Raw genomic sequence first — 21,153 nt, 5'->3', positions numbered from 1 at the left:
TATCAACATTGCAGTTGTAGTCTTATGAGCCATCAGCTGATAGGTCTGTTCTACCTAAATATGTAGTTCAAATGTTTGATGCAATGTAGAGGCAAAAAAAAAAAAACAACTTTTAAGTTTCATTTGTACATTCACTCTGTGTATAAATCTGCTCAAAATGTGTTCAACTTCCACTGATGATCTGTTTCTGAAATCTACAAATTGTGTACAGTTGTGAATATTGCAAATATTTCATCTGACTTGTGCGGTGTCATATTTCTGAAGATACAGTAGGAATTTCATCTTAAACTCCACTGGTGAAAGGAAGAGAAATCAGTGTATTACCTGCAGTAATGTGGCAAATGACATATTATTATGTTCCAGTTTTTTTTTTGTGCTTAATGGCAGTATGGTATGAAAAATATTCGAGGTACCATCTAAAGTACTAAAACACAAACCTGTAAAATCAGTGTAGTGTCCTTGATACAGAGCAGATTCTTTATGACCACATCTTAACAGCAAAGAGCTCTCTGTCATATCTTATGATCTGTAAATTAAAACATACAATACATTAACTTTTATTTTGAGCTAAAAAGCCGACACAGAAGGTGACAGAACGTTTGTCAGCCCTGAGGGAGGCCTTCCTCTCAGGCAGTAAACCTTCCAGCAATAAAGGGCAGCCTAGAGGTGCTGCCACTAGGGAGGTGAGACCCAGGGGAAAAATCATTTCACATGTCTCTCACTGCTGTTTGCCAGGTTTAATTCACTGTGACCACATTTTCATGAACGTCTTTCCTCAAGATTTGGATAACTGGACAGTCAGAAGGGGGTAAAATAACAAGTCCTCATACAAAATGTGCTGATTGTCACTGCTTTCATGTTTGGTGGTTTGGTTAAGTTTAGACAGCTAAGTTAAGGTTAACCAACTGAGTTAAGGTTAGGGGTAAATTCTAGTCATGGTTTTTGACTGTTGATAAAAGAGCCCTGAACAATCCACAACACTCTCCCCCTGAAGAGCATCATGCTAGTTCTGCCTTTACCTCTCAGAGACAGCAGGCATTTCAGGAGAAATGACAAGAAGAACGGAAGAGAATGAGAAAATTTGAAGAAACTTTATTGTGAACAGGTAGAATAGACTTTGGTGCTTAGACCACGGCAGGGAGTAGATCCCCAAGAGAAGTGATCCTGTGGATTAGATGCTTCAGATGTGAAGGAAACTCCCCCCGGAGCCTAGTCACTGGTGGTGGTGATGAGGAATGGAGCTCGAAATTGTGGCATCTTCTTAGAAGGAGACACCTGATTGGAGGGCATCCACAGTTGAGGTGGTGAAAGGGGTGAAGGTCATGAATCACCGCAGAGCTGAAAGGACAGCTGATTGACAGCAGAGAGAAGGAAGACTTTTAAAGTTGACAGCTTACGAGCGATTGGCTAAACCTGAATTTGTCAGGTTGTGGTTTAATGAAGACAGGAATGAGCCGGTGGAGCTTAGAAATAGTGGGAAACTGTGCTTGTGTCTTAGAAGACGTGCACTTAATCCATACATTTCAAAAACCATCCATGCCAGCAATGCAGCAGACCCCAAGTGAGACACTTACATAAGAGGGAGCTTTCTTACATAGAGAGATTAATTCTAACCCCCTCACTTTAAATCAGAATGGTCCGATTCTTGTTAAATCATAAAGTGTTTGTTTTTTCAAACTGCAACCCTACCTGTCTACAAACGTCAGAGAGACGGTGAAAACTCAGCGCTTTATGTTGAACATATTGCATGTCTGATTTATGCCCAGAGGTAGAGTGGATTCAGATTCCGTTATGAACATCCCTCCTTTATTGTGTATAAGGTAACCCATCTCCACCCATACTCTGTATTCATACCAAGCTGCTTCATGAAAAGAGTGTGCGTATCTAATAATTGGCCCATAAACAGCTCTCATATACATCTGACCAAAGAAAATTCCCTCATGTGTTTTTTGGTGTGTTTCTGATGAATATTGTCCTAAAAGGTGATGACATGTTAGTGTTGTGTTCACAGCTTACACAGATTAGCCACAATGTTGTCACGACATTTGGTACTTACAGGCCACTCTGTGTCCTAGAAATGGCATTTCTGTATAACTGAAGTGCAACAGTAAATATGTTTTATAGGAAATGTAACTCTGACCAAATCTTGATTGACTTGTCTTTGAATGTTACGGTAATTTCTAAGAACAGGTACTCACCCAGATCGAGTAACACAGGGCAGGACAATCCTGACCTGAAGGATCCTGACGTGGGAACAACACCTTCAAACCATCAGCCTATTACCTTCCTCTCCACAACATGGCAGCTCCTCTCAGGGATCATAGCAGTTATGCTGAGCAGGCATGAGTGAACACATGAGCAAAGCTCAGAGGGACATTGGAAACAACAGCAGTGGGTCAAAACAGGCCTTAAGCACTAGATCTATAGAGGCAGGGGATTGCCACAGCAGATAGGACCCGAGCTGTAGGCTGTGTTAAGATGCCCCTGAAGCAGTGCAGAATATACTATCAGGGTTTAAGATGCAAGCTGGGAGAGTGAAGACCAAGAGGCATAACCAAGAGAACGGATTAGAGGCCCCCAATCCCTGATAGGACACACCACTGAGAGTGGTTGAGAGCAACAGAGATAAGATCCAGGCTGAAAGCAGCTGCTGACCAACCAATCAGACACCGTGGTGGTTGACAAGGAGCAGAAGAAGGCAGTTGGGAAAGATGTGGCAACCCCAGCTGACAGGAACATCAGAGAGAAGGATGAGAAGTACCTGGGGTCGAAGAAACAACTGGAACAGATGTGGAAGGTGAAGTCCAAAGTGGTCCCAATGCTAAAAGGATCCTTAGGAGATGTGACCCCCAGACTTGGGTTCTGAGTCCAGGTACAACACCTGAGGTCTCTGTCCAGAGAAGTGCAGGCAAAGGAACAGCCAAGACACTGTGCAGAACCCTCAAACTCTCAGGCCTCTGGTAGAGGACCTGAGCTTGAGGATGATACACACCAACCCCCCGTGTGGGGGTGAAAGGCAGATTTACATATACACATAGTATACATACATGTGTATATAACAACAACATTAAAACCATAAAAAAAAAGTGGTTTTTAATGTTGTGGCTGATCGGTGTATAAATTACAAAAAGTATTTCAGAAAAGTCATCTTTTCAAATTTACATCTCTTGGATCACAAAAAAAAAAAAAAAAAAAAAAGATTTTCTGTCATTTGCTCAGAATGCACTGAGGTGTCAGAGGCTTAATCCCAATAAATGTCAGACACGTGAATGTCCCCATTTATATAAAGGACAACGTGAGAAGATACACTGAGCGATTTGACCCTCGATTTGAAGATAATGGGTGGGCGTAGCTCTCTGATTGATAACTTTACATCAGTGACCTTTAAAGCAGATTAGCCGAAACAATGCATGGTGTGTTCATTCAGTGCATTAGGACTGTTAAAGTGATGTAGTCCAACTAAGGGTGTCAAGGAGAAGTAAGTTATATAGAACAGTAAGGGGCTCTGGGACACGCCAGGTTCATTCGTGCACCAACGACAGACAGACTCCGTGCTTATTAGCAAGTTAGCCTGTGGATGCTGTCCCTGCCTCCTGCTGGACTTAGTTTGGTGGCGCTGTAGTTTGGTTGAAAGTTACACAGCTTTCAGTGCTGTTCATGAAATTTACTCTGAAAACACATACATTATATCAACAATTATCACAGTATCAGCGTAAAAACAGCTTAATAAGATTTATGTAGTATTGTAGTAGGGAGGATAATGAGAGATATTGTTTTACCCACATATCACATTAGTGTATCCTGCAGCACCAAATATCTGTTTGAAATACTTGATACATTTACAGGTCCAGACAGAGCACTGGGTGCTGGGCATTTACAGGAAAACCCAGAGACTCAAAAGAAAGTGTAGCTCTTGTAAAAGCATATATACAATGGGTACGGAAAATATTCAGACCCCCTTAATTTTTTCACTCTTTGTTATATTGCAGCCATTTGCTAAAATCAGTTAAGTTCATTTTTTCCCCTCATTAATGTACACACAGCACCCCATATTGACAGAGAAACACTGAATCGTTGAAATTTTTGCAGATGTATCAAAAAAGAAAAACTGAAATATCACACGGCCATAAGTATTCAGACCCTTTGTTCAGTATTTAGTAGAAACACCCTTTTGAGCTAATACAGCCATGAGTCTTTTTGGGAATGATGCAACAAGTTTTTCACACCTGGATTTGGGGATCCTCTGCCATTCCTCCTTGCAGATCCTCTCCAGTTTAGGTTGGATGGTGAACGTTGGTGGACAGTCATTTTCATGTCTCACCAGAGATGCTCAATTGGGTTTAAGTCAGGGCTCTGGCTGGGCCATTCAAGAACAGTCACGGAGTTGTCCTGAAGCCACTCCTTCGTTATTTTAGCTGTGTACTCTCCCGCCAGCTCTAGGAAGGGTTCTGGTCGTCCCAAACATCTTCCATTTAAGGATCATGGAGGCCACTGTGTTCTTAGGAACCTTAAGTGCAGCAGAAATGTTTTTTGTAACCTTGGCCAGATCTGTGCTTTGCCACAATTCTGTCTCTGAGCTCTTCAGGCAGTTCCTTTAACCTCATGATTCTCATTTGCTCTGAGATGCACTGTGAGCTGTAAGGTCTTATATAGACAGGTGTGTGGCCTTCCTAATCAAGTCCAATCAGTATAATCAAACACAGCTGGACTGGAAATGGACAGCACCCGAGTTTAATATATGAGGGTCAAAGCAAAGGGTCTGAATACTTATGGCCGTGTGATATTTCAGTTTTTCTTTTTTAATAAATCTGCAAAAATTTCCACAATTTCGTGTTTCTCTGTCAATATGGGTGCTGTGTGTACATGAATGAGGAAAACAAAATGAACTTAAATGATTTTAGCAAATGGCTGTAGTATAACAAAGAGTGAAAATTTAAGGGGGTCTGAATACTTTCCGTACCCAGTGTGTGTGTGTGTGTTTATATATATATATATATATATATATATATATATATATGGTTTTTTTTTTCCTTTTGAGTCTCTGCCAGCATCCAGTGTTTTAATTCGGAGGCAGGTTGAGGTAAACACTTGTTTTATTCAAATGTCTTTGTTCAAGAGTTCTTATCCTTGGTGATTTAAACAGACATGTTTGTTGCTCCTCTGTGTCCTGGTTTACTGTTGCTTTTGTTAACTTCTTTGAGTCTTGAACATGTGACCCTCTCTGCTGCCTTTCCCCTGTTATGACACACCTGACAAACACCACACCTCCACTGTCACTGGAAAAGTACAGGATGTTGCCATGCTGCAGTAAAATCTGCTGTTGTAAAACACATCTGATCCAGAGCTACAGCATGATTGTCTCAGGAGCCACATTCCTGTCTGGTATTCGAGCTTTTTGCACTTTTGCCTCAGAGATAATGTCTGATGCACAACCAGACAAAAGAATATTTTCTTTTCTAAGTTAAGAAAGCAAAACTGAAAGATGAAATTGATTCATACCTGAGGATGTTTTCTCATTTTGAAAATGAGAATGAGAAAGGGTTCATTCCTACATATCAGATGTAAGAGTTAACAACCTCTGTAAAGCCAAATGTATTAGTTTGCGCAAACACACACAAGCCTTGGACCACTCAGAGTATCGCCTCTGGTTAAAAGACCCTGCTCAGTCAGTGTGACTGGTTGGAAAATCAAACAGTGGTGGAACATCCTCCAGCCTGACAACACAAACACAACTCCAGCCCTTTACACACAGCCCCACAGGTGTGCTGGCGTCACTGGCGGGAAAACAACAAGCTATGAGTTTAGCAGCTGTTTAACAATGGTGACGTGGAGCAACTGTCAGTCAACATTTGTTTTCCAGTACATTTAATTTAGACTTAAATGCTGCGGCCTGTGTTTAGCATTAAGTATTTTTCATCATGTCATTTTCCCTCACGGTGGAGAAGTGGTCAGACCTCCATAAAGATTCATCTGACCAGTGTAAACACAGCACCTGGAATTATCCTACAGAATCATCTTTTGGGTCACACTGAAGGATATTGCCATTATTTTTAATACACAGACTCTCACCTAAAAAGGGCATCAAAGTATTGGGTGTGATCCCCAGGGATTTGACACTTACTTCATGAAGTCTCATGTTAGCATTCTAAGGGAATCTGTGTTTTAAAGAAAAGGAGCTAGGCCATTGTTTCTGGTCCCTCATAAAGACTCTGGCTGTGTAGAGTTTCACTAATTCTTTTGTACAGGGAGTTCCATGGACCATACCTTAATGCCCTTAAGGTATGGTCCATGGAACTCCCTGTACAAAAGAATTGTTCCCATACAGTGGAGTTAAGGTGGACACACCAAACCTCATTGACCTTGTTTCTGTCCAATCCTAAGAAAGAGTCAAAGCTATATATATAAGAAAAGCTCCACACATGGTTTAAAGAAGGAGACGAGCAGAGAGACAAGCTGAGAGGCAAGCAGAAAGAAGGGACAACGGCAGTGAGACAGTTAAAGTGGGTGCCAAGTAAGGTAACAACAAGAGCTACAACAGAGAAACTTAAAGTTCTTCTGATGCATACTTCTATTTTACTATTACAGGTATGTCCATACGAAGGACGGCGATAATGGCCCTCCTTTGCCTTGTCATCTTGATATCCATGGTGGCCAAAAGCAGTCAGTTAACGTGCCAAAGTGACCTTCGACGTCCAGGTACAGAATCCCTGCTTTGGCTTTATCTGACAAGTTCGTGTCACATCTCAACTTTCTGTGCAGGTCATGAAAGACATTTATGACCTCTAAAGGACTGCAGGTGTGAACAGCAGAGCAGCAAAGAAAAAGTAGCATGTGTAAAATTGGAATTTTGCTTTTTTCCTTCCAGATATGAAATGTGTTTCTGACTGAATAATATTTGAAGTGATATTTGCAGAGGAAGCTTGATGTGAATGATGTACCTTTCCCTCTCTTATAGAATACACTGACATCTCGGTGGAATGTGGCACATCATCGATAAGCCTGGCCATCCTAATCTGCCCTGTGGTTTACACCGGCTACAACGAGTCCCTGCTCATCCTTAACCACATTTTCGACAACCCGGATTGTAAAGGAACTCTGGACGAATCTGTCACCCCGCCTGTTGTCAGGTTCACCTTCCCCCTCAACATGACCAACTCTTGTGGCAGCACCTTCCTGGTTAGTAGAGCTTGGAGGAGGAGGAGTAAAAAAAAAAAATGTTTTCTAAAAGCATGTTCTCTTTTTTTTTTCCTCTGTGCTTGACTCTACCGTAAATGTTGCCTCCAGACCACCAGTGCAGCTGGCACAGGGATCTTTGCTGATTTCTCCAACATCCAGACGGTTAATGTCAGTGGTGTGGTGCGCTCCCACGATCCAACCACGGGAGTAGTCACCTATAACGCTGAGCTCAAGTACTATTATTCCTGTGCTTATCCTCTGGAGTATCTCATCAACAACACCAAGGTGGAAGTGTAAGATCTCTGCTTGTATCCCTCCAGTGACTTTTTTTTTTGTTTACTGTACATTGAGTGGACATGTTCTTACATGGGGACAGTGTTTGTGACCATTCTGGTGGTAAGTATTTCATGAAAGTTGTGCTTCATGAAGGGATAGTTTGTTTTTCTTTTATAATTTAAAAATCCGGCCAAGGCATAGATGCTATTTTTCCCTCTTTGGTTGTGGTTGAAAAGCACGTTAATTGTGATTTCAGCCTTGTTCTTCATTGTTGGGTTGTCTCACTCTTTTTAAGCACATAAAGAATTAAAACCTCTGCTTTATTGAAAGTGTTTTTCTGCAAAATCCTTCAAAAGGCAAAGTATCTTCTTATATCTCACTGCTGTGGCCACTAAAACACCTATAAAACCCAGTATGTGATACTTGTGATACTTGGTGGCGTACATCTGTCCTGATCACAGTCTCTCAGAAAACAGGATTAGGATTTTCAGACTGTGAGAGTGGCCTGTTCTCTTGTGTTGGTGGAAATAATCCTCTGGTGTACAGTAACATGTGAGATGCAGTCAGACATCTGTCATCCAGCTGACTCCTCCCTGTCTCTGATGCCTCCTCTTGTCCCATCTAGGTCAGCATCCTCCATTGCAGTGAGGGACAACAATGGAAGCTTCATCAGCACTTTGAGCATGGAGCTCTTCAGTGTAAGTTGAGACAAGAGGTGTTTCACCTTGAGGTGCTGGTTGTCCAATTTATTAAAAGTGTTGTGTACAAACTATTGTGTTCTATCTACAATTTCTTTCAGCATATATTAAGTTGTATTACTGGTTGTTCCGGTGTGTTTTGTTACAGACATTAAATAAAGTTGGCTAATCTTTATTATTCAGTTCACTTCACAGATCAAATCAATTCTGGATTAAAACATGACAAACAAACTTCCCAATAAACCCACTGACCAGTGAATGATATAGCGCAGTTACAACCAACCGACTCTACATTTCTGCTGACAGGATGTCAACTACACCACCCCTCTGGTCATACCACCGCTGGGGTTAGAGCTGAGGACCAGTATCTATGTCCAGGTCCAGGCAGCCAACTTGACTGATCAGTAAGACTAATTTCATGCAACACATTGTTTAGTCTCTGGTCTCCCAGGTTCCCATTCCAGGAACAAAATGAATGAACACAGAATAAGCGGATGGTCTTAAAAGTGATTTTAATACCACCTCTGATGCACATTGTTATCCCTCCTTCCAGGTACCACGTCCTCATGGACCGATGCTATGCCTCCATCTCTCCCTATCCAACAAACTCCACTTTCTTCAACCTGTTTGTCTCGTAAGTCCTCAAATCTCACTCTGAAAAGACCGGTCTCCACGTTATGCCAACGCTTTCTTTTCCTGATGTCAAACAGGTGCTCTAAGGACCAGATGACCACCATGCATGAGAATGGGGACAGTCACCACGCCCGCTTCTCCTTCCCGGCCTTCAGGTTCCTCGAGCAGCAGAACCAGACGGTGTCCACGTATTACCTGCACTGTATCACTAGGCTCTGTGAGATCAGCACCTGCAACGATTTTAAGGTGAGTGACGGATCAGCCCATTTTTTCCCTGTGATGCTGGGAATTCTTTAGTTATTACTTACGTTCTTTCTTCCATCATCTACAGCAATGTAACAGCAGGAGGAGAAGGGACGTTAAGTCCACTGGTGTCTCAGAAGCTACCACCCTGTCCTCAGCAATTCCTATTGTTACCAGGAATGAGAACTGTAAGTAGGCATTACAAGGCATTACAGAGCAATCAGCTGAGATGTTTTTGAAGTTTTTTTAATAGCTTCATCACAAAGTAATCACATCAGATGCAACTGCATGCAGTATGACCATTGAACATACCACCAGGTAATATCAGTACACAGCCATGTACAGACCACAACACTGGGCTTCAATATTGATCTGATTTGATTGATTTTCATCATTCTCTTCCTTTCAGCACTGGTATCTAAGGAGGAAGGTATGATATTGTTTCACTCTGTGTAATATTTTATTTATTCCATTCGAGCACTGTCACTATGACAGTGACATTCATTACTAATGAGTGAGACTGTATACAAATGATGCTCTGTGAGGCTAAGGTTTGACGAACATGTATTCACTCTGTGTTGTGAGCAGCTCTGTCCGGCAGCAACTCAGACTCCGACTCCAGGATGGGTCTGGGCATAGCCGTGGGCATCCTCACCCTGGCCGTCATCGTGGTTCTGGCTGCAGCAGCCGTCTTCTACAGGAGGCTCAGGCCCTTTTAAAGGGGAGCAGATGCCTCGTCCACACCACTCCACGCGAGCGAAACTGCTGGACCTACTGGTTCACATCAACCTCTCCCACAAGACCTGCAATGTAGAACTAAGCTCAGCTTAATATCACGGTTAATGTGTTTTTTTGTTTTCTTCATGTAGCATCTACATATGTGGTTTAGTGGTCTTTTCTTACAGCTGCAGTTATGGTAGAAATGTACTGTATAGACTAATTTGAAATTAAAAGGAAAGAACAAGAAGCTCTGCACAAATGATGCTTTGCTTGTTTTAGTGGAGATGCTGCATTATACAATGAAAAGCTTAAGTGTTAGGCACTCATGCGCTTTGGCTTTGAAAAGCATATAAAGGGAAATCACTAGTTTATATCATTAGTTTATCATTTAGTTAGTGAGAGAAACAAAATTACAGAGGCCTCTTTGGAGATGGTTTATCAGCAGTTACCAATGAAATAGCACAAATCTGTGAAGAAACTCTAATTCATATAGTGTTCTACTGAGTTTTATGGAAACTAAATTAGTTCATTTTTAATGTTGTAGGGTCACACAAGCGTTCCCCTGATGTTAGAGTGACATGAAAGAGTGTGAAAAGTTTGGAGAGTGAAACCACTGTTGCATGATTGTTTACAGTATGAAGCAAGCAAAATAAGACAGAGAATAAAAGGTTAACCATGATGTCTCCTGCTCTGTTAGCTTCTCCAAGTGTGTTATCTCTTGAATTAAATATCTATGTGTGTCTGTGTGTGTTTCTATACGTATATATATATATATACAAGTCATTGTGACTGAGGACATATATCCATCCTCATCTGTGTTTGTCATGACCCATTAAATCCCAGCTATTTAAAGCAGACTTGTATAGAGTCTGTATCTAGTTTTACAGCAGACCTAGGACCACAATGGAGGTTCACATGTCACTGAAACCAGACTCAGTCACTTTCTATACAACCTGTTCTTTAACTTGACCTTTGTGAGAAGTCATTGACACAAAAACATCACATACAATGAATAAAACTCCAGCAGCGTTTTTATTTTGGGGGGGAGGGTGGTGGGGTGGGTTGAAATTGAATGCCACTCTGTCAAAAGTTGGAGTCAAAAACAGCTGCTCACACAAAGGAGGTGGGAAAGCCCATGATGAAAAGAGCAAACGATCACCACACCTCTGCTTTATGGAATCCAGAGCAGCTGTTGTCCACTTTTAATGTAGAGTTTTTGACAGCTAGTGATGCTGTAGAGATTCTTTTTTTTTTTTTTTGTGATGTTTTTATGATTTGATTTGTTGTCTAGTTTCTTTAGATGCACAGAATTTAAGTTTCTGCTGACTGAAGAGGTCCACACAGGGCTGTAATATATATGAATGTCCACAGCTGGTTGAGGTGATATGCTATAACAGGTAGGGAAGCACCAATGAAAAAGAGCAAATGACAGCTTTTTATGAAAATAAAACAGATATTAAAACATTTTAAATAGCTCCTGCCTCTGTTCTGTGATGAAGGACACACATTCATCCTGTTTGATGCTTTGTGGATACACTCAGTGTGTTTTTATGAGAAACACTGGATGCAAATAAAAATAATGATCATGAAAACTAACAAGGTACCTTTAATCATTTTCTAATGTACATTGGGATTGTGAGTTGAACCATAATTACCTGTAAATGCACAACAGTGTGTGGTGTCAGGAGGGTTTGGATGCTCACAGTTTTAAACTGACATGATGGTGACACATAATAATAACTATGGGGAGACCTTCCATCATCCATGAGCACAGAGAGAGAGAGCAAAGACATGTGAAACGACAGAGATGCTGCTGTGGGACAAACCACAGCTGAACGAATTCTGATAGAAGCCTCTGATCTGACACTGTTTAGCCACAGCAGTTGCACTGTTTAGCTTTATTTCAAGAATCGTGTCAACATGGAGCAGGATCTCAAAGGAAGGTTTCCAGCATCTTCTGGAATCAATGAGAGCAAAGGAAGGAAGTACCCAGCATTAGTGTGGTGTTAATGATAAACTGCTGAGTGTTTGTTCATTTGATGTGAATCATGATTGTAACAGGCTGTATATGCAGAATGTTTCTGTATTTGGTTGTGTTTTCTCGCTCTGCAGCATTTTTTTTTTCTCTAAATGCTGAGCATGTGTTGCCAAAGCGCAGAGAACTTTTTTCGTAGTTTGCTTGTGTTCTGTCTGTTTACATGTGTTTTCTTAAGCTGCAGTCCTCTGAGCTGTCAGGCCACCACAGACTACAGCACTATGAGACTTCTCTATGGATACAAAAACACTTGGTTAAGGTCAGGAAAAGATCCAGGGTTAGTTACAGCAGTAGAGAGTCTACATGGTCAGTATTTTAGTGAAGGTTGTACAGTGAGCAACCCAGAATCAGAGTAAAGCTACATGCATGTTCATTACAGAGTGTCCTTAAAGGAACGTGTTTTTTTTACAGAAATGGGATTTTTACTTTCTAACTTTGTATTGGCTGTTCTCACTGGCTTTTTGATTAAAATATCTATGCGAGAGTCATGCTGACTGTAAGGACAACAACTTTTCTGCAAGAATGTACCCTTCAAATACAACACAGCCTTCGGTTTGTAGTTACCTTCCCTCCCTGCTAATTTGACTCTTGTGCCTCTGTGTTTTGAAGCTGGATTGCTAACTTCAGCCAACCGAGCGCTTGCGCTCACGCTGTGTTTGTTGCTGACTTTCATCTGCATGACAAGCTTTGTTTGACTCATCCTGAAAATAATGGGATGGAATTTCCTTTTCAGTTGTGCTGAAAACTGCAGCGTGGATTCAAAGGGAAACTCCGTCAGCAAGACGCTCGGTTACTGACAGGGGAGAGGGAGAGAAGCTGGGCTGCTGTATCAGAGAGGATGACAGGGGGATCGTCGAGACTTTGAACTTGCCAGCGAGCACAAGTGGGCAGCAGTGAGGCCTCAAGGAGGAGAACACGTCTCTCTCTCTCTCTCTGACTGTGTTTCACACACTATTGTTGAGTTTGGAAAACTCAAATTCTAAATCTCAAATCATCTCAAACTTAGATTCTAAATCTTGAATTTTATTTAGGATGAAAGGATGCATTGTGTTTCCTGTAAAATGATTTTTTTTTTGTTTAAGGTAATTCCTCAGATGAACCAGTAGGAGGCACTTTAATCATTTGATTCTGCTCAGACAGTTTACATAATTCCTCACCTGCTGTATAACTATGCTTCTAATACATTATACATAGACTTATTTAAGAAGCCTGGTCTAAAATATAATGCTGCCATCTTAGAGAATGTGCACAACATTATAAAAATATTCTGTATGTAAGTTGTATTGTCAGTACAGTTGCGTCAATATGGAGAAAACTCAACACTAACTCAGAAAAGATTAAAATCCTCCTCAACCTGGGTCTGTTGAACTAAATTTTAATGAGTAGGGAGTCACGGTCTACCTTTTATCCGAGTCTGTGTCTTGAAAACATTGGACAAACACTGCTGGTACTGACAGTTACTAGTCGACTGGTTCCAGACTGGTCCAGACTGGCTGTTGTTACCTGTTTGTGCTACCTTTTTTTTTTTTTTTGGATTACCTGCTGATTTTCTGAAAGAGTTTTCCTTAACCTGTGACAACCTGTAGGCCACCATGACCTTTTTATATACCACCTGTTGTGTCTCAAGCTGCGTTCCAGTTCGGGGGACCATGACCACGATAGGCCTTTTTCACAGCAGACATTTTGACTTGTCACAGCAGGAAAAGCACAGGTGTAAATAATACATTAAGTGATGGCTGAATGCAGCTGATTTCAGATTCAGAATCCTGATATTGTGCATGCTGTTTCACTGTCACACTGCCGTGGCTCAGTGGAGACAGCAGAACACAACGGCTCAATCCTTAATGTTATTAGTCAGAATCTCTGCTGTGGAAAAGGACTACAGCAAAAGTCAAAAGTCTGTCCCCGTTCCAGATGCTCTTCTGAGAACTGCAGTCACTGGTTGCACGCAAACTAATTCAGTTGACCTCAATGAATTGTAAACTGACAAGATGCTGAATGCACAAATAGTTTTGGCCTCTGTGTGGTTAGTCTGTCTCATTTAGGGCAGTTTCAGATCCGCACCCTGAACTGGGACAGAGCTGCACTGTCTGTGGTTGGGTACCCTTTGCTTCTTCTGCCCATCTAAATTATTGTAGGTTGTATATTAAAGCCCCATGTAATGTGACTAAAGGCTTTATGTAAACTTGTGTCAAGTGTGTGATGCAAGTGCAGCAGAAGTAGAGACAGCACCACTGCAGAAACTGTTCAGCGACCTCGAGGTGAAGAACAGAAACAAAGCCCACAGACATCCACTAGCCTCACTTTTCATACACAACATTAACATGTAATTAGAATGAATATGTGTAATATGTTTTTTTATTAAATGTTAAAGTCTAAGCATCCAATGACTGGAAGCATCTGAATCTAAAAGCACCTGAGCAGTTTGAAAATACAGAAACAACCTAATAATCAAAGTCAAAGATAATTCAGGTGATATGCTATATTTTCCTAATCTTTGAGACCTTTTTAATTCCATATGTCTTCATTAGGAACCAGTGGGCTTGAGGCAGAGAGGTCAACCAGAGTCAGAAAGCACCAAACCATGAGACAGACTAACATGTTGCTGGTTTTAGACTCGTCATGGAATTTGTTAACTGTCAACACTAGGGCAAGGACTTGGACCCAAATGCACGACCCCACAGACGTAATCAAAAATAATAGTGTTTATTCTAACAAAGTGGCAAAACAAGGATCACCCATAAAGGGGAAAAGGCACAAAAACAAAAATACAAAATGTAAATGCAAAATCACTCTTGGCGAGGAGAAACACAGATCAAGGAGCTAAAACCAAACACGAGTAACAAATACACAACCTGACTGGGGATACAATGACGATAGGCAAGACGAGGAATGAGACAAGGCAAAGGATATGTGGCAAAGGCAAGAGACAGAAGCAAGAGACAAAAACGAACAGACAAGAACACATGGAAACGACGAGACTTAAATACACAAGGTAAGGGGCAACAGGTGAAACCAATTAGGGCGGGGCAGACAATCACAAAGGAGGGAAACAAGACAAAGATAGGAAGTAAAACAAGACTAGATACACAAGGGCAGTGATTTCAAAATAAAACAGGAACTATAAACAAAACAAACTAAACAAGAGTCTAAACGTTCACAAAAGAGTTCAGAACATAAAAGGATTCCCAAAACAGCCCCCTTAGGGGCTAGTCATGACAGTTAACAATGATAAAAATATTGAATATGGACAGCCATGTCATTTAAACAAGAGAGGTGTGTGTGCCAGTGGCTGGTCTACACCTTTAGGCATGTACACAGTTCACCTCAAATGTGTGAGCACATTTTATCAAAGCCCACTGAGGGCACATTTGACAAATAAAATATAAACAGAGAACAGATTGCAGGAATGTTGGTTCCCAGCTACTGTATAAACTATGTGGTGGGGACCTGTGATTTATTATTCAGTTCACAACCTTCCAAATGTTCAACACTGATAAACTCAGAGTGGGAAAAAAAAAAGCCATGTTGAACCACAGTTATCAGACTGCTAAATTTCTTTTCACAGATGTTGTTTGCAAATTTACCCCAAGTCCCCATTTGAGTGTAGGTGACTTCAGCGACGCAGCTGCCATGTCATTTTAAAGACCATCCTTCCAGTGAATGCTGAAAATCTGGTTTAAGGATTGCGACAGTGAAAACAAACACTGTTGCAGTGTCCTTGAACAAGCACTGAATGCACGCTAGCTCCAGGGCTAAAGGCCTAAACCTGAGACCTGGCCCCTCTGTGGAAATATACAAGCAGAACACAGTAATAAAACGAGTACACTGTTACAGTAAAGAAAAAAAAAGTAGAGAAGTGGAGACGAGTGTAGAGAGTGAATTCTATGGAACATCAATAACATTTAATTCAACTCTATCACAGGTGAAGTGAAGTACACTCACAATATATTTAATTAGTTGGTGAACTTTGCCAGAAAAGACAACATAAAATGGAACTTGCAGCTTAAGCTACAAAATGGCATTTTATCAGCTCCCAGATAATTACAGTCAAAGGGTTTTTTTTTACTATGTCAGTTTCACTCTTACATTAACTCCTCAGGTGGGTCCATGAGAAGGTCACATCATGACTTTGTGTCCTTGCAGTATTCAGAGGATCTTTTCATTATCTCATTCTCTTAATTTAAATCTATACACCATTGGTTTTGTCAACAGTTCAGGACCTGAAAAAGTTACTTTCAGTGAAATTTCCCAAAACTGGTTACAGGTTTTGGAAGAATCACATTATATCCACAGCAGGTCATACTGAGTTTTTTTTTTTTTTTTAAATTACATTTTAAAATTACTAAATTAAAATCATTGTAATATTCCTCTAACAAACTGCCACAGACGTCAGTGGTAGTGTCTTTACAGAAACCTCATAATGCATAAATCCTGTTTAAAATGATATCACTAAAAGTCTATTCCTATTTAGGACCAAATGTTAGCTTATTTTAGCCTTCTAATATGAAAATAAGGTAGCTTTATTTTTTTTAATCAGTTCTCTATAATACCAAATCCCAACTGCAGGGCATTCAATTTGTTTTAAGAATACACTTTTAACAAAGCCTCGAGTTAGACACCAAGTTTCTAGAATCTGGTGTTTCAGAAATAAGATTGCTGGCATAGCTGGGTTTATGGTATCCTGTTTGGAGAAATTTGCAATAAATCAATTATACATCAGAATCAAAGGATTGTTGACTATTGTGTCTACTGAATCAAGGTGTGGAGGAAGACTCTGGCCAGTCTGGCCCAGTGTCAGTGATTCTTCTCCACCACACTACACCATACGACTTTAACTCCAGCAGCATTTATGATTATGCTAATACAACATGAACGTTCCCTGTCATAATATTTTTCAAACCAGAGGCCATGCAGTCTGATCAGACACAGGAATCCTGAGATGCATGTCTGTGGACGTAAATCTTTCCCTTCACTTCAATCTGACCCTGAAAACAGTGTTTCTGACAGAAAACATAAAGAGGGAGACGTAATTCTTCATCTGCCGGTGTCCTCTGTCCCTTATCATTATAGTAATTATACATAGTATATAGTTAAATCTGCACATACGCTGTCTGTGGTGGTGACCTCTTATATATTATTATAGCACTGTAAAAACAAGTGTTGCACTATTATGCACTGCAAATAACTTAGCTTATTATTGCTATAACTCTAAGAATCACATACAGGCAGCTCAGACAGATCAGAGAGGAGGAACCATGGAGGAAATGACAGCTGAACAGAGGAACTTCTCTGGTATCAGATGAACAGTTTACCTGATCACAGCCTATAATCATGTGAGATCCTACACAGCCAGTGGCAGCTGTGTAAAGTTACCTGGATACATCTCTGGGTGTCAGCTAAACTATAAATAAATAAATATATATATATATATATATATATATATATTCCGGCCACGCGGGAATGACATGACGTCACTACTTCCAAATCGAAAGTGAACCCTGCTACCAGAGGGAAGTGCGGCGCGTGCCTCTCCTACGCTCCTAAGTGAGAGAAGATTTGTTCTCATGAAGTCACAGGTCCCACCCAGCAAAACCTTCCCTTTCTGTTCCATTCCATTCATATGACACAGCAGATTTAAGATAGAAGCTAGAAAATGAAGGCAAATACTTTATAGTAAACCTTTTGTTCTTCTTGCTAGATACCACATTTACTCATTCAGAGTCGATGGCTCTAAACCATTCCTCCTTGTTTTTCAAGAACGAACGGTACAGTTGTGTGTCTTCCGTGTCCGGTGTATGCATATACCATTTAATAAAGTGTTCTGACAAAAAAAAAAAAAAAATGAGGTGGAGCAAAAAAAGTGGGAAACAAGTGTTGCCTTCAGTTATCCCTCGTAAAATTTTCAGAAACCAGGTGTAGACGAACAATGTTCAGGTGTTTAAGGTCTGGAAAAAATGCGTCATACGTGTGGTATATGTTTGGCTTGAACGTCTTGGACTAGGTTTTATTTGGTCAATCCTCGGTTAAGCTTCCGCAGAGCTCTGTTGATGAACCGCAGGCTGGACGTGTGTAGTAAACCAAAAGTTGTTTTCACTGTCCTGTGTTATTGATTCATGAATGCCTTAAAGCTCAGCACTTCCGCAAAGTCATCAGTTATCTATTGTATGACACGGAATATTTAAAAAAAAAAAAGATGTAGTTCCATCTTTATCTTTTCTCGAATGGGAGCGGCCATATTTCCGACAGCACTTTAAGGCTAAAAAGCCCCCACAAATCTCCAGTCCTCCTCCTCCTCCTCCCCCTCTCTCTCTCGTGTGTGTGTCACCTGCTCTCTCTCCCTCTCTCTCACTGCTTGAGCTGACTCACTCCGGTAGGTTTCGGACTTTCCTCTCCTCTCTCCTTAACAAGTGTGACATTTTTCGCGGGGCCATTTTTGTGCCGTTCACATCGACCTCAACTCCTCAGTTGTTGAAGCTCACCCAAGAGGTATCTCCAAACCCCGAAAGCTACTTTATAAGGATGGGTTCGTCTGCTTTGCTGTTCCTGGTTTTCCTGAGCACCGGGACGCTTGACCAAGGTAAGCTTTGTTAATAATATAGCATGAGTACCTTTCAGAGCAGACTGGATGCTTCCTCTCGTGTTTTTTTTTTTTTTTTGTAGGCTGTAAATACCGTAGCCATTTCATGTTTTACTACCACTAGCAAGAATCACGCCGGTTAGCTAAAAGATAGATGCCTGCGGGGTGAAGCACCGTACACCTGAAGTTACCGCTCTTGTTTTATGACTGTCTGATACTGATAACATTTTCACGCTTGGTTCGGTGCCACAGACCGAATACATTGACCTGAAAGCATGGAAAATCTATCAGTGGTTTGGGTGGCTTTCCCCTAAACAACACACAAAAAAAAAGAAAATGAAATATAAGGAAAGTTTTGGTGAGCAGTGTTGATGAACAAGCTAAAAGTTTACACATACTTTTATTGTGAAATATAGGTTATAGCTACGGATTCACGAAGCTCTCTGTCAGCTCTAACCGTGGGGTAAATCAGAAATGAACGGGGGGGTTAAACTGAATGCAGGTGGGTTTTCCCTCCACTATCCTTCCAGGCAATTACTTTTAATAAAGCCAACTCCCTGTCCAAACAAACAAGACCCGCCAGCCCCACGGGGTTGAAATGTGGTCACTGCTATCAGATCATTTGTTTGTAATTAGGGATATATGTTGTTTAAATTCAGCTGTAATCCAAGCCTCTGTTTGTGTGTGTTAAGCGTGCCTCTGTGAGTGTGTGTGTGTATGTGTGTGTGTGTGTGTGTGTGTGTGAGTGTGAGTGAGTGTGTGTGTGTGTGTTAAGCGTGCCTCTGTGAGTGTGTGTGTGTGTGAGTGAGTTTATTATTGGCTGTGTTTGAATGGGCCAAGAAGAAGCCAGAAATAAGGCTGTAATACACATTTAATGACTGTTGTCATTCCAGTCACAGGATCCTTTTCCCCCCTCTCGAGGTCTAAATGCTTCAGACTTGTATGTGAAAAACTGATGGTCACTCTGTCTTCTTTCCTGGAATAATGAAACATCTCTTTCTTCTTGTGTGATATAATGAAACATCTCATGAGAGCAGACACTTTAATAAGGAAACTGAATATTCATCATTTTGAAAGGTAGAACCTGGAAATTTTAAAAAAGGCCACTGGGGCTTTTTTCGAAATCCTTTTTTGGGAATCAGTGTTTTAGCCCTGTGTAATTTCTGTGGCTGATAGTGGAGAGTGAATAGCTTTTCTCAGTGAGAAAACAAGGGCTGGGCTTTGAAAGACTTCAGACACTGAACTATCTCCAGCTCTGGCACCAGTGACATTGTCTCGCGTCACTTAGGCAGGATAAGTCAGAATAAATGTTTTGTTTTTTTTGTTTTTTCCCCCCTCACAGCTCTTATCTCTGAGCTGCCTCTGTGTCACCTCTCTCTGCTCACAGGGCTGCTCTTTGTCAGAGCCGTTGGAGGACAGGCAGCCTGTCTGACTGGTGCCTGTGTGTATGTGTGCTGGAAGGTTTGGTGGTGGGTGGATGGGGTGGTCGGGGTGGGAGGCAGTGGATTGGTGGTTGACATGTGACACAACCAGGGGTTCCATCTCCATCACTTGATGCTATCTGGCCTGTCTCTGGATGAGTGGCTCCACAGGAGGAAGGAATGCACTTTTTTAAAAAATGTATTTCTTTATTTATTTTTGGTCACATTTCCCTCAACATGAAACCCATATTTATCCTCCACACAGTGACAGATACCAGCACAGTTAGATAGCAGCTGAAGTCAGTTTTCCGGCTTGATCTGTAGCATTCCTCACATCAAAGGTGGGGGGAACGCTTTCAAAAGGACTTTCTGACTTAGAAGTTTGAAGCCACGGAAAAAAGCTTTTCAGGGTGACTTTAGAGTGATAAGCTGCCAGCACAAATATGAGGGGATACGGCGTACAAGTGTGGGCGCCGTTGTCGTTGAGCAGTAAACAGTGTTTAGAAAAAAATTGTTGTTTGTGACAGAATAGAATTTTAAGTAAGGGGTTATTTTCTGTCCAGATCGGGGCATTTTAGCTCTGCAGTCATTTCTCAGCCCTTTTTTAAATTCTTTTGTGAATATATATACTGTAGAGAGTTCCTAACACTGCCCCCTATAGATGCCATAAAATGCTTTTAAACACACTTAAGGGTGCGTATTTAAATGCTGGCCATAGGCCAGCTACACATGTAGTGGTACATTCATGTCGTTGGCCTGTTATGATGGAAGGGAAGACTTAAATATTAAGCCTGCCTTTAGCAGCATGCCGGGAAAAAAAATGCAGCCCCTTCATTCATTTGAGCGGCGCCCCCCCGCCCCGTTGAAAAGTGGGCATGCCAATAATGAGGTGTCTGGCGGTGGCAGGGGAAACAGCAGGGCCAGGTGGGGGGAAAAAAGTTGAACATGGATCAGCTTTTTGCAGCCTGATATCCGGCGCTGCAGCAGCCAGTCAAATACATGCAAGTACACATTCCTGATAAGATTAACACCACGTCTGCTATTTACCTTGCGACTGTCGTGACAAAAGATTGTTACCATTTCACTTTTCCACAGTAAGGGTATAAGTGAAAGTCTCTTTTTAGGAGTCTCGCTACCTGTCAGATGTCTATGAAAAAACCTGTTAAAAATAGACTCCACAAATCTACCAAATTGGTGCATTGCCAGATAAACAGTTAATCCTCCCAATGGCATGACGTCTTTCCATTTTTAATGCAATAGCATCAGTTAAATTTCCCATTTTTCATGGGAATAACAGCACTTTTCCCATTACAGTACAGTACCTAGTCCTGTGGTGCTGAGCTTTGATCCTTTCTGAGAACAGATTATGAT

At 41.2% G+C, this 21,153-nt stretch overlaps 2 protein-coding genes across 2 annotated transcripts in view; both read left to right on the top strand.

The window, feature by feature from the left end:
• Positions 1 to 6,587: 6,587 nt before the first annotated feature.
• Positions 6,588 to 9,745, top strand: LOC121190947 (zona pellucida-like domain-containing protein 1). Its single transcript, XM_041051969.1, has 10 exons — positions 6,588 to 6,696; positions 6,956 to 7,176; positions 7,285 to 7,469; positions 8,078 to 8,150; positions 8,457 to 8,554; positions 8,704 to 8,784; positions 8,861 to 9,029; positions 9,115 to 9,214; positions 9,436 to 9,456; positions 9,612 to 9,745. Exons 1-10 carry the CDS (start codon positions 6,588 to 6,590, stop codon positions 9,743 to 9,745), a joined length of 1,191 nt encoding a protein of 396 aa, XP_040907903.1.
• Positions 9,746 to 18,140: 8,395 nt separating this feature from the next.
• alcama (activated leukocyte cell adhesion molecule a) overlaps positions 18,141 to 21,153 on the top strand; it is a 58,455-nt gene continuing 55,442 nt past the window's right edge. The window contains exon 1 of the mRNA XM_041052113.1: positions 18,141 to 18,361. Within this exon, the coding sequence (XP_040908047.1) occupies positions 18,304 to 18,361 (58 nt within the window). The 5' untranslated portion in view covers positions 18,141 to 18,303. The remainder of the gene's footprint in view (positions 18,362 to 21,153) is intronic.

Source organism: Toxotes jaculatrix, chromosome 12 (genome assembly GCF_017976425.1).
Source record: "Toxotes jaculatrix isolate fToxJac2 chromosome 12, fToxJac2.pri, whole genome shotgun sequence".
Lineage (NCBI taxonomy): Eukaryota > Metazoa > Chordata > Actinopteri > Toxotidae > Toxotes > Toxotes jaculatrix.
Note: the sequence above shows the minus strand (reverse complement) of the source record. Positions and strands in the feature narration are given on the sequence as shown.

Bases quoted from the DNA above. Each gene is read 5' to 3' on its own strand.
- LOC121190947 (XM_041051969.1), top strand. From the start codon at position 6,588: ATGTCCATACGAAGGACGGCGATAATGGCCCTCCTTTGCCTTGTCATC. The intron at 9,215-9,435 runs GTAAGTAGGCAT...TCTTCCTTTCAG, and splicing joins TGTTACCAGGAATGAGAACT to CACTGGTATCTAAGGAGGAA. The intron at 9,457-9,611 runs GTATGATATTGT...CTGTGTTGTGAG, and splicing joins ACTGGTATCTAAGGAGGAAG to CAGCTCTGTCCGGCAGCAAC.